General features: G+C 40.7%; 1 protein-coding gene across 8 annotated transcripts in view; it reads right to left on the bottom strand.

Moving 5' to 3' along the window:
- Positions 1-13,795, bottom strand: part of TANGO6 (transport and golgi organization 6 homolog) — a 194,758-nt gene that overhangs the window by 175,817 nt on the left and 5,146 nt on the right. For 7 of the 8 annotated variants that reach the window (XR_015769133.1, XR_015769134.1, XR_015769136.1 and 4 more), the window contains exons 2-4: positions 5,362-6,002; positions 3,232-3,348; positions 899-1,040 (exon numbers count right to left, since the gene is read on the bottom strand). Coding sequence is in view for 4 of the 8 variants with exons in the window: in XM_088027448.1 (XP_087883574.1) it covers positions 899-1,040; positions 3,232-3,348; positions 5,362-6,002 (900 nt within the window). In the remaining 4 variants the exon portion in view is untranslated. The remainder of the gene's footprint in view (positions 1-898; positions 1,041-3,231; positions 3,349-5,361; positions 6,003-13,795) is intronic. The other variant, XR_015769135.1, reaches the window with a different exon arrangement.

Raw genomic sequence — 13,795 nt, 5'->3', positions numbered from 1 at the left:
CCTGGGTGGCTCAGTCGTTAAGCGTCTGCCTTCGTCTCAGGTCATGATGCTGGGGTCCTGGGATCGAGCCCCACATGGGCTCCCTGCTCGGCGGGAAGCCTGCTTCTCCCTCTCCCACGCCCCCTGCTTGTGTTCCCTCCCTTGCTGTGTCTCTCTCTGTCAAATAAATAAATAAAATCTTTAAAAATGAATAAATAAATAAAAACAGAAAAATAAAGGTAAAGGGAGATCCCAGGAGGTCTGCTGTGCAAGAAATAACTAGTCCAGGGCGCCTGGGTGGCTCAGTCGTTAAGCGTCTACCTTTGGCTCAGGTCATGATCCCAGGGTCCTGGGATCGAGTCCCACATCGGGCTCCCTGCTCGGCGGGAAGCCTGCTTCTTCCTCTGACCCTCTCCCCTGCTTGTGTTCCTGCTCTCGCTGTCTCTCTCTCTCTGTCAAACAAATAAATAAAATCTTTAAAAAAAAAAAAAAAAGAATGAACGAACTAGTCCAGATTAGAGAAGACTCAGGGAGAGATGTCCCCAAGAAGATCAAATCAATAGAATATTGAGTGTATTCAAATACATTGAAAGGAGACTTAAACAACTGGGAGAGAATTAGTCCTGGGCTCGATCCCAGGACCCGGAGATCGTGACCTGAGCTGAAGGCAGACACTTAACCATCTGAGCCACCCAGGTGCCCTATAAGCAGTTTTAGAAAAAAAATACTGTTTTAGAAAAATGGCAAGAGAATGAATTTCTGTGAAAAAGAAGTTCATTAAGGTTTCATCTCCAAATCTAACCTCCTCAATCTCCACAAAGGCAGAGATTAGTCACAATCAGGTCTTACAGTCAAATGCTCAAGACCCTGACCCGAAGGAAACTGGATACCAAAGTAAAAGAAACATTTTATTTCTTACCACCTGCTCCTTCCAGAATGCCCCGGACTACTGCCTGAACACCACTGGGTCTCATCAACCTTTCAGAGAGCAGCTGCCCACATAGACGCCGAAGCCAAGCTGGGGCCCGACACCTAACTTGTGTCTTCTCATCGGTGCAGGACTGAAAAAGGAAGGAAAAGACATGAATTCAGTGTCAGTGAAATAGATAGATGTGTAGAAGTCATTAAAATATGTAAATATATACTGAGTCATACTGACAATTAACAGTATGATAAACAGACTTAGGAGAGCGGCATTTTTTTCCAAAAAGAAACCTCCTTCAGCATCACTTCTAAGAAAGTAGAGATACCATGAAACTTCAAGTGAAATTTCAAACCCAGAAATAGACAAACACATAGGGGAATAAAGTATAGATTTTAGAAACACAAAGTAGATGTAACCAATCTCTGAAGTCCTTCCAATCAAATCTAGCTTCCATACAAGAGTCCTATGAACATTAGTCACCACTAAGAGTACAGGTCGTGACAGTAAGAGGGCATGCTAGTCCTTGCCTCCATGGTCTCAGCTACTGTGACTCCTTGGGGCACAGCCGTTTCAAAAAAGAGCCGAATTTCTTCAAGCACTCCTTTTTGAGAGCTTTGTGGAGCCACCATGAACAAAAGAGACTTGAGGTCTCTTGTTTTGGGTCTAGAATGCGAACTATGTTGCTGTTAATCGTGGTATGTAACTATGTGAACATAACAATTAGTGACAGAAACATTTAATCCTAACTAGCCTGTCCTCTCTCTTTTATTTAAGGAGGACTAATAATTACCACTTATTGAGGGGGTTATAATTTGCCAGGCACTGTGCTAAATAACTCTCACGTAATCTCAAAACGGACTTGCAGGAGTTACTATCCTATCATTAAGGAAACTGAGGGATGGAAAGGTTTACTAATTCACATAACTGCATGCTGGGGTGTGCTGACCTCCAGAGCCTCTGCTTTTCACCATGCTCTTAATAATGCATTGATTTAATCTGGCAAACTGTGGAGACATCCAGAGAAGTGGAGTGTGAGGCCAGAGGGGCTCCATGGGAGGCTACAGTAATATTCTAGAGATGAGCTGAAAATGACTTAATCTAGGAGATATATTTGTACCCAGCTTCAGCTGGTCCTTGTACCTGACTTACCACTAATTCCTTTGGCCCCTCACTCTTCACTCAGCTATAGTCATAACTAAAGGTAGATACTATAAGCAAGTAGGTAACTCCATCTACATCAAATTAAAACATTCAGATAAATAATTATTTTTAAGGAAAAAAGGAACTATCTTATACCTAGCAGAATATATACTATTGTGTTTTCAAACAAAGGAGATAAAAATAGTCCCAGTGATAGACCTAATATTAATGTCTTGACTATATATATTCCATTCAAAGAATAAGATGTCTAAATATTTCTGCCAGAAGAATGTATTGTCAAACAGCCAAATTTTAGTATTAAAAAAAAGGAGTTCCAGTTTCAGAATGAATAAAATATATTTTCAATAAAATTGCCATATTCTAGTTAAATTTAAAAAATGAACAGGGCGCCTGGGTGGCTCAGTTGGTTGGGCGACTGCCTTCGGCTCAGGTCATGATCCTGGAGTCCCGGGATCAAGTCCCGCATCAGGCTCCCTGCTCGGCGGGGAGTCTGCTTCTCCCTCTGACCCTCTTCCCTCTCATGCTCTCCCTCTCTCATTCTCTCTCTCTCTCAAATAAATAAATAAAATCTTTAAAAAAAAAAATAAAAAATAGATAAATAATGAACAAAAATTCAAAATAAACAAATAAAATGGCCATATTCTTGGAAAAAGTGGCCATCATTCCATTAACAGAAAAATCCTTAAAAATTATCCTGACAGGGGGTGCCTGGGTGGCTCAGTCATTAAGCGTCTGCCTTCGGCTCAGGTCATGATCCCGGTCCTGGGATCAAGCCCCGCGTTGGGCTCCCAGCTCAGTGGGAAAGCCTGCTTCTCCCTCTCCCACTCCCCCTGCTTGTGTTCCCTCTCACTGTCTCTGCCTGTCAAATAAATAAATAAAATCTTTAAAAAAAAAAAAAAAATTACCCTAACGGTCAGGGTGCCTGGCTGGCTCAGTTGTTAGAGCATTCAACTCTTGATCTTGGGGTTGTAGTTTCAAGCCCCACGCTGGGTGTAGAGATTATTTAAAAATAAAATCTTGGAAAAAAAAATTATCCTAAGGGTCAGTGTAACTTAGTTTTACAAATAATCGAAGACTCAACTAGATTATCAAATTTCCCAGGAAAAGACAACACCCTGCACATTATCATTAATGATTCACCCACAAGAGTCCCCAGGCCTGAATACCTGGGGTGGTCCTCCCTGGAGGATAAGTAATTCTCGGACTGCTAATGGTTGATACACTTGATCCAAGATGTCTCTCAAGGCCTCCCTAGATAGTGTTCTTTCCTCTTCTGTTAAAACCTAAAAGAAACATGTACTTGGCTTTAGCAGGCAATAGAAGGTAATGTTTACAATGCTGTACAAAAACACTGATGAGAGGACAGGAGAGCAGGCTTCTTTCTCCTCTTGACTCTCTTCCACATGGAGGAAGTATTAAGACTAAAACGCTCCTGGCCTCCTCTGTATCCCCTCACTCACTTCTGGGCAGGAGATCTAAGGCACTTACCTTATTGGTGAGTTTGGAATAAACTTACTTACTGGTGAGTGTTGGCATGTACAACTTGGCTCGTTCCTCTTCTATGTCTTGGGAGCAAGTGCATGTTCTGCTCTGCTCTTCCTTGCTGTAGATTTTACAGAGGCATATCCCCTGTCACGGGGGGAGCAGAAGGTGCTATAGTTTTCCAGCACTCCTTAAAACTGGGTGAGTAGTAAGCGTGTGTAGCTCTGGAATGCAGTTAGGAAACCCAACTGTCTCCATCAATAAGCTATATCCCCAACTTTGCACTTAGGAGCAATAGAGATGACATTTTGAGTCTTCATCTCACTTAATTGGTTAGCTTTTAACTCATTCAGAAGCTGGGCAGCAAAGAGGGGTGCTATTTGTTGGGTCCCCTTGAACCTCAACAGTACCGTTCCCCTCAGTAACTCAGTAAAGCAGTCAGGATTGTGCCCATTACCATTTAGCAATGTGAAGCACATGCACTGCTTAGCGCAGCTCATAATGCTGGGACTTGCCCAGCTGCAAAACATGCACCCTCTGTGTTTCCCCTTCTGTCAACTTCTCTTGCCTTTCTACTTGGTCCTTTCTCTGTGCTTCCCTTTTCTCCCTCCTGCTCGACACTCTAGGGCACTGCTTAGGTAATAGTAATAAGACCTGTGAACCCAGAACCCTCCTATCTCAGAGAACTGGAGGCAGTAGGCACGGATAGAAATGCCAAAACTCACACCCTGTAGTAAAGAGCACAGTGCCCTGCTCCCCATAACATGATGCCCCTGGGGGAGCTGACAATTTCATGTCACTGCTCGGATGATAGGAGCTTTTAGACAAATGTTTGTGAACATACGCAGGAAAGAAAATAGAAAAGAGAGCAAACAGAAAAGACACAAGATTGCAGGGTGACACAGAGAGGTGACAGAGAAATGAGGTGGGTGGGCATTATGGATCTGGCTGCAAGGGCTAAGGAATTAGCCCACATCCAAGACACACTGACCTTCGATGCATTTATATCTTAACTTCTGGCCAGGCTCCTATGCTGAGGCTGGCGGCCTTCTCATGAGGGACTAGTAGTCCCTGCTACGCTGAGGAAGAGGTAAACACACATTGAGTGTGTGTGTGTCTTTGTGAATGTGTATATATTTGTCTCTTCAGTTCATGTCTTATGCTTCTGTAGCCTCCACAGCACCTTTACAATCCAGGTACTCAAATCCTTACTATGTCAGCAAAAAAACAGGCCAATACCCCTAACAGCTAATAATAACAACGAACACTGATTGAATTATGCAGTGTACCCAGTGCTTTACCTACTTCATTTCATTTAATCTTCCCAAGAACTTAATGAAGGAGAGATGAATAGTTTAAAACTAATATTAGTAGTAATTACTTTTTGATGAGCACTACTGGGGATTGGGCTAGGTACTTTACACACATTATCCTTAATCCTCACAACCACTTTCCAAGACAGGTATCATTATACACATTTTATTAAAAAAGAAACAGAGGCAAAAAAAAAAAAGAGAGAGAGAGAAAGAAAGAAAAGAAACAGACTCAAAGAGCCTGCAATAGTTGTCACAAAATGATAAGAAGAAACAGGCGAAATGGACTCTCTAAGCGTGCTAAGGACGAGCATCTAATAAATGAAGCTCCAGCCATCTAAAAAGATTCATTTGGCCACTAGATATGCTTTGGCATTCAAGAGGAATTCTAGGTCTTTCCAACAACCCTTTTCCAAAGAACCAAGAGCCATCTTTTATAACCACACATACAAATATATACACATTCACAAAGACACACACACACACTCAATGTGTGTTTACCTCTTCCTCAGGCTTTAGTGGTTTTCTCTTGGTTGGACAGAATCCCAGCTGGCACAGACCTGCAGCAATATCCCCAAAATGGCGGCAGAAAATCAAGCTCCCCAGAGATGTGTGACGTGCAACATTTAGAAGAACCCTGCAACTGCTGTACAGTCTCTGGGTTGCATGAGGAGGAGCATCGAGACACACCACATCCTGAACGATGGCCCCAAACTCAGTTCTGCATCTCAAAGGGACTCCAACTCCAGGCATGAGATAGGGGCAGACACCCAAGGTGACTACAAACTGCAAGGCTGACTGGACAGTCTTCTGCTGGGAGATACTAAGTGTATCCGGGCTCAGGGCAGGAGCAGCTTCTGGAGTCCTCAGGTTGGGTTTGCCTGGATTGAAATCAGCTGCAAGGTGGATCATGGTTTCCTTCAAGCACAACAGCAACAACAAGGCTTGAGAGGTAAAAGTCCAGGTGACATCCACAGAGTTTTGTGGCCATTCTGCCTTATTAGCAATTTCATCCCTTAGGAATTTGAGTTTCTTCCAGTGAGGATCCTTCAGCAATTTGTCCTCCAAAGCAGACAGGTTAGAATTTAAAGTAACCAACAGGACATCATGTTTTGTGATCTGTAGTGAACCTGAGTCTGATTCTTTTGAAGGAAAAAAAAAAAAAAGGATCACATACATGGGAAACAAACTGTACTTCGCTCTGTGTGGAATGCCTTCCCCACTCCAGCTCATCCTCGGGGGCCTGGCCCAGATGTCATTGCCTCTGGAAAGCCTCCCCCAGTTGTGCCATCCAAGCATAGCCAGAAATCAAGACCACATTTTCTGCCTTCCCAAAGTACTCTGGGATGTAGTTAGAATGATGTACCTAACACATTATACTTCATCTAGTTTGTTTCTATTTCCCATGTGTTCTGAGGGCAGAGGCCATGTCTAGTCATCTTACTGGGCCTGAATTGTAGCCAGAACTGAAAAATAAAAGGCTGAATATTTACCACAGAAGATTCATTCAAACTGTTCTAGGTGCCAGGGATAAAGCACTGAACAAAACAAAGTCTCTTCCCTCATGGGACTGTATCACAAAATACAGTCCTAGGTTCAGAGGGATTCATTTAATCACCTTTCCCCGACAAAATACCTATTTTCAATTCCTACCCCCGACCCTTCCTAAAATGGTCTTTTCTGCCCTCTACTGGTGAAGGAGCCTTAAATGCTCACAACAACTCCCTCCTTGAAATACACCCATCTCTCAAGGGCCTCAAGGGCCTCAAGGGCCTCAAGGGCCATCCCACCTACTGCCGGTTCCTTCTCCACCAGGGCTTCTCCTGAGTTCTGCACTCTCTTCCTCGAAGATCTTCTCCAGGCCCATGTCTTTAAAAACCACCTATAAGCTACCAACTACAAAATTTGTATCCCCAGCCCATGTTGACCCTCTAAGTATCAGGATAAGTAAAAAGAAAATCACATTATAGCAACTGTTAAAACCAGAGAGACAGAGAAAATCTTGGAAGCAGACAGAAAAATATGAAGCACTATATACGAGGGATGATGCTGTGAATGACTGTGAACTTATGAACAATGACTGCTAAAAGATGGTAGAAAAGCATCTTTAAAATAGTGTGGGGCACCTGGGTGACTCAGTCAAGTGTCCAACTCTTGATTTTGGCTCAGGTCATGATCTCAGGGTCGTCATCTCAGGGTCGTGAAAAGGAGCCCCATGTCGGGCCCCTCACTGGGTATGGAGCCTGCTTAAGGTTCTCTCTCCACCAGGGCGCCTGGGTGGCTCCATTAGTTAAGCAACAGACTCTTGGTTTTGGCTCAGGTCATGATCTCAGGGTGGTGAGATCGAGCCCTGCATCAGGCTCCATGCTCAGCATGTAGTCCACTTGGCCCTCTCCCTCTGCCCCTTCCACCGCCCTCTCTCTCTCTCTCAAATAAATAATAAAACCGTAAAAAAAAAAAAAAAGATTCTCTCTCTCCCTTTGCCCCTCCCCCACTGCTTACGACACTTTCTCAAAAAAATTTAAAAAATGTCAACTTGGAATTCTAGATCTAGTAAAAATAACCTTCAAAAATGAAAATAAAGACGTTTCAGATCAAGGAAAACCAAGAGAACTGTCAGCAGGCCTGCACTACAAACAAATGGTAAAGCAAATTCTTCAAGCTGAAGGAAAATAATACTAGATGGAAACTGGGATCTTCAGGAAGGAATGAAGAACCTCAGAAATAGTAAATATGTAGGTAAATATAAAAGACGAATTTTTCTCTTAATTTCTTCAAATACATATATGTCTAAGGCAAAATCTATAAAATGGGATTTATAACTTCTATAGATATAATAAACATGAAAATCATAGTAGCATAGAGGCGCTTGGGTGGCTCAGTTGGTTAAGTGTCTACCTTCAGCTCAGGTCATGATCTCTGGGTCCTGGGATCGAGCCTCACGCCCAGCTCTCTGCTCAACGGGGAGTTTGGTTCTCCCTCTCACTTTCCCTCTCCCTCTGTGCTCTCTCTCTCTCTCTCTCTCAAATATATAAATCTTTAAAAAAAAATCATAGCATAAAGCCCAAGTTGGGGTATGGGAGCTATAAAATGACCCTTAGGGGCACCTGGGTGGCTCAGCTGGTTAGGCTTTCGGCTCAGGTCATGATCCCGAACATCTATCATACGCTACCTTTTGTGTAAGAAAGGAAACAAATATAAAATACATTATTTGCTTTATTGTCCAAAAGGCAGTGAAAGAACAAATTAAAAAGTAAAATGAGTTATGTACAGAGAGAACAGTGGGGAAGAGCTAGGGACAAATTTATCCAGTTTTAGAGTTTTTGTTTTGGAACCCTATATATGTTTTTCATAGTTAAAAAAATTAAATAAAAATTTTTTTCAAAATAATTCCTAAAAATCAAAAATATACAAATGGATCTAATAACTTTGTACTTCGGCTCAGGTCATGATCCCGGGGCCCTGGGATGGAGGCCCACATCAGACTCTCTGCTCAGCGGGGAGCCTGCTTCTCCCTCTCCCTCTTCATTCTCCCTGCCTGTGCTCTCCTGCTCTCTGTCAAATAAATAAATAGAATCTTTAAAAAAATAAATAAAATAAAATGACCCTTAGAGTTGCAAGGTTCATAACTGTTATGTGAGGTAGTATCAATATTAATTCTAATTAAAAATTAGAAAAATTGAGGACGTGTATTGTGATTCCAGGACAACTACTAAAAATACAATGCAAAATGGAGGGTTACGGTTAGAAAACCATAATAAAATGCTGACAATGTAAATGAATACAAGAAGTAACACACTTCAAAACTGAACTTAAAACACCTTCTAAGAAACAAATTAGAAAGGATTAAAATGGAATGATAACTAAACGAGTGCTCAGCAGGGGCGCCTGTCTTCGGCTCAGGTCATGATGCCAGGGTCCTGGGATCGAGCCCCACATCAGGCTCCCTGCTCGATGGGAAGCCTGCTTCTCTCTCTCCCACTCCCCCTGCTTGCGTTCCCTCTCTCGTGTTCTCTGTCAAGTAAATAAAAATAAAATCTTTAAAAAAAATAAGAGTGCTCAGCAGTGCATTACTTATAATAATGTAAAATGAGAAATATACATTCAGTAACAGGAGACTGGATGAGTAAATAACTGTCTACCTGTACCTAACATACTATATGTAAGTGTAGTATTTTATTATTTATTATCTCTTCACCAACTAGAATAAAAGCTGTTTGAGGACAGGAATGTTGCTCTGTTTTGTTCATTGTTGTATTCTCCTTGCCTGGAACAAGGCCTGTCAGATAATGTAGTATTTGTTCGAAATAGGTAGTAGTTGAATGAATGAATAATGGAATATTTGTCGCCATTAAGTTATGTCAAGGGGCGCCTGGCTGGCTCAGTTGGGATAGCATCTGACTCTTGATCTTGGGGGTGGTAAGTTTGAGCCCCACATTTAAAAATACAAAAGTTTCATTGAATATTATTTAACGACATGTTCATTAAATACATTCTAAAGTGAATAGAGGGGTGGGACACCTGGGTGGCTCAGTGGGTTAAGTATCTGCCTCCAGCTCAGGTCATGGTCCCAGGGTCCTGGGATCAAGTCCCATGTTGAGCTCCTTGCTCAGCAGGGAGCCTGTTTCTCCCTCTGTCTGCTGCTCCCCCTGTTTGTGCACTTTCTCTCTCTCTGTCAAATAAATAAATAAAATCTTTAAAAAAAAAATAAAGTGAACAGTGTATGAAATACTATATGAGCAAAAGATATGAACACTTTACAGAAAAAGAAATGCAAATGACTTCTAAACATAAAAATATGATCAACCTTGCTCGTAACAGAAAAGTAAATTAAAACTATACTGAAATAACACTTCCCATTTATCAACTGGCTAAAATCCAAAAGTTTTATAACACATTATGTGGCAAGGTTTTGGGAAATCACGCACTGTCATACATTGCTGGAAGAAACGAAAATGGTAACATTCTTGAAGAGAGCAATTTGGCAATATCTAGCAAAATTACATACGTATTTAACGTTTGGCCCAGCAATCCCACTTTTTAGGAATCTATCCTACAGATAAGTACACAGGCAAAAATGCAAAATGACACATACACAAGGCTATTCATTGTAGTGCTTCTTGTATTTACAAAACACCTGAGGGGCGCCTGGGTGGCTCAGTCGTTAAGCGTCTGCCTTCCGCTCAGGTCATGATCCCAGGGTCCTGGGATCGAGCCCCATGTCGGGCTCCCTGCTCTGCGGGAAGCCTCCTTCTCCCTCTCCCACTCCCCCTGCTTGTGTTTCCTCTCTCACTGTGTCTCTCTCTGTCAAATAAATAAAATCTTTAAAACAAAACAAAACACTTGAGACAACCCATATGTCCATTAAAAGAGAACTGACTAATAAACAATAGTATATCCAGATAATGGCATGCTTGTAAAAGAGGAAAATTGCTGTGAACCCCTATGTAGTAATCTCTAAGACATATTAAATATTAAAAGTAAGGTATAAAAGAATGTCTACCATATGCTACCTTTTGTGTAAGAAAGGAAACAAATATAAAATACATTTGCTTTTATTGTCCAAAAGGCAGTGAAAGAACAAATTAAAAAGTAAAATGAGTTATGTACAGAGAGAAGAGAACAGTGGGAAGGAACTAGGGACAAAGTTATCCAGTTTTAGAGTTTTTGTTTTGGAACCCTATATATGTTTTTCATAGTTAAAAAAATTAAAATTTTTTTTCAAAATAATTCCTAAAAATCAAAAACATACAAATGGATCTAATAACTCTGGTACTTTACGTCCAAGCTTGTCAAACTACGATCTGCAGATTAAATCTGGCCACCACGTTTTCCATAAAGTTTTATTGGAACATAGTCATGCCCATTTATTTATATATTATCTATGGCTGCTTTCAAGCCACAACAGCAGAACTGAGTAATTGTAACAACTATATGGGTCACAAAGCCCAAAATATATACTGTCTGCTCCTTTACAGAAAAAGTATGCAGACTCCTGCTCTATACCAAGTTAGCAGCATAAATGCAGAGAATTATTTCAAGTGACTTGAAATATAGAACTTTAGGAGCACCTGGGTGGCTCAGTTGGTAGAGTGTGTGACTCTTGATCTCGGGGTTGTGAGTTCAGGCCCCACACTGGGTACAGAGATTACTTAAAAATAAAATCCTTGGGCGCCTGGGTGGCTCAGTTGGTTAAGCGACTGCCTTTGGCTCGGGTCATGATCCTGGAGTCCCGGGATCGAGTCCCACATCGGGCTCCCTGCTCAGCGGGGAGTCTGCTTCTCCCTCTGACTCTCTTCCGTCTCGTGCTCTCTCTCTCTCATTCTCTCTCTCTCAAATAAATAAAATCTTTAAAAAAATAAAAATAAAAATAAAATCCTTAAAAAAAAAAGAACTTTATACATCCTGAGGACAACAAACAAAAATCCCCTAAAATAAGTAGGTTTGTTGATGATGGTGATATAGGATTTGTTATTTTAAAATATTATATGCATGTGGGTGAATGTGTTAAGCATACTTATAGATGTGTGTGTGTATATATGTGTGTATATATATATATATGAAATAAGTGTCATTAATTTCATTGGAACCAGTATTTTCAGATAAAAGAAATACAAATATAAAAATATAAAATACAGAAGAATGGCTACGTGGACAAATATGTGATAAAGAAAGAATCTTGGTCATGGCATATGGGTTTTCACTATAAAATTCTGTCTGCTTTTCTGTAAGACTGAAAATTTTCATAATGAAATGTTAGGAAAAATTTAAACTCCATCATATTTCATTTTAATTGGGATATCAGTAAGAACTGTGGATTTATGTTTTGTTTTCTGAAAATCCACATATTTTGTACCTCTAGTAATTGAAAAAGTCTGTAAGCAATGACACCAGGGACAGTGAATATGCCTAGTGTCCATAGTATAGTCTGTAAATACCACTTCTCCCTAGGGGCACCTGGGTGGCTCGGTAGGTTGAGCGTCTGACTCGTGATTTCATCTCAGGGTTGTAGGATCAAGTCCTGCGTTGGGCTCTGCACTGAGTGTGGAGGCTGCTTGAGAGTCTCTCTGCCTCTCTGCCCTCCCGCCCCCACCCACTCATGCTCTCTCACTCTCTCTCTAATAAATAAATAAATACCACTTCTCCTTAAAGACAGCAGTTTTCAAGAATAGGGCAAGAAATGTGTAAGATGAGTCTGGGACATCTTGTCATGCCTGAAAGCAAAAAGGCTATCAAAGACTACTAGGGTCTCCCTGCTCAGCGGGGAGCCTGTTTCTCCCTCTACCTGCTGCTCCCCTGCTTGTGCTCTCTCACTCTCTCTCTCTCAAATAAATAAAACCTTAAAAAAAAAAAAAAAGACTACTAGAGTCATGTCAAGGAGCCCAAGAGCCAATTTGGAGTGGCTCCCACAAGCCACAAGGGCGACAATTTGAGTATCAAGAATAATGAGTACAGGGGGCACCTGGGTGGCTCAGTCATTAAGCGTCTGCCTTGGGCTCAGGTCATGATCCCAGGGTCCTGGGATCGAGCCCCGCATCGGGCTTCCTGCTGAGCAGGAAGCCTGCTTCTCCCTCTCCCGCTCCCCCTGCTTGTGTTCCCTCTCTCACTGTCTCTCTCTCTGTCATATAAATAAATAAAATCTTAAAAAAAAAATGAGTACAATTTTTGAAACATATCCTATACACAAAAAAATCTATTAGCTCATAATAAAACAAAGAAATTACTTCACTGGTTACGTTTGAAGATTAAGACACTATCATTCTGAAAACTGATCAATAAAGGAACACTACGAACCTGTTATTAAAATATGTACATGTATATACACATATAGAAAATGGTCTCTAAGGTTATACTTCAAAGTATTAAGTGATGACCTCTGGGTGGGAGGGATATGGGTGATTTTTCTTTTTTAATTATATTTAAAAGATTTTTCTAGAGTGAATATGTATAGTTTCTGTACTTAAAAGTTATTTTAAGGTTATAAAACGGCATGTAGTCTATCCATTTTTATCAAAAAGAAAAATATTTCCCAAAATGCAATCTCCAGATAGTGGAGATTAAGGTCATTTTATTTTTCTTCTCTTAGTTTCCTCTGTTTTTAAAAACTTTACAATAAGGAATATCAACTACTTCTATAGAGAAAAAGGAACATAACACTACTTGTTAAGAATAATGAGAATCATCAGAGTAAGAATTTTTCAGTACTTCTCTAAGACCAATCAGGGCAAGTGTTTTGATTCAGTAGCATGAGTATCTGGTTCCTTTAGCTAGTATGTACCTAAAAAGGAAAGGAGTGCTCTGCTAACTTGTCACCACTAACCATTAAGATCACTAAACAACCTCTAAGTGACTTCCTGCGACTTTATAAGATCTTTGAACCCAAACATGAGACACAAAGAAAACGATTTAAAACAAAAGCTATTAGCTGTTTTTCAAGAGCCCCTTAATAAAGTAGTCTTCTCTGCCCTCTACTGGTGATAAATAAAATCTACCTGAAAATAACAAAGGAATCCCTGAAGGCTGTTTTCAAAATGGGGTATAAGGACTCATGTTTTGACAGGTTTCAGATCCTCAGGCAGCCTGCAAGTTCAAAACTATTTTCATATTAATACTCGGCCACTCTTTGCCTTTTACGGTCTCATTCTCTCATGAGTGTACCAACTATGAAAAGTTCATTGAGTTCAGATTCCACATCCCAACTAACCTTTAAGAAATTACCTCTTGTTCAGATTCAGTACAGTATGAAAAAATATTCACAATTACCTGAAAAGGCAGTTGAGTTCTTCCTTTTCCAACTACATATCTGAGTCTAGATTTTCTTCATCTATTTCAATCAAAACAACCTATCATGACAGACTAAACAGAGAAGCAAATATGAAAATCCAGCTGTCTTCTAATAAGCCAGATGCTAAAGAGATTTGCAAAAACCAAAACA

This window comes from Eumetopias jubatus, unplaced genomic scaffold (assembly GCF_037043125.1).
Source record: "Eumetopias jubatus isolate StellerSeaLion01/CBP00866 unplaced genomic scaffold, mEumJub1_p1.0 scaffold_10, whole genome shotgun sequence".
NCBI classification, from domain to species: Eukaryota; Metazoa; Chordata; class Mammalia; order Carnivora; family Otariidae; genus Eumetopias; species Eumetopias jubatus.
The sequence above is the reverse complement of the archived record's forward strand: the minus strand, read 5'-3'. Positions and strand labels throughout refer to the sequence as shown.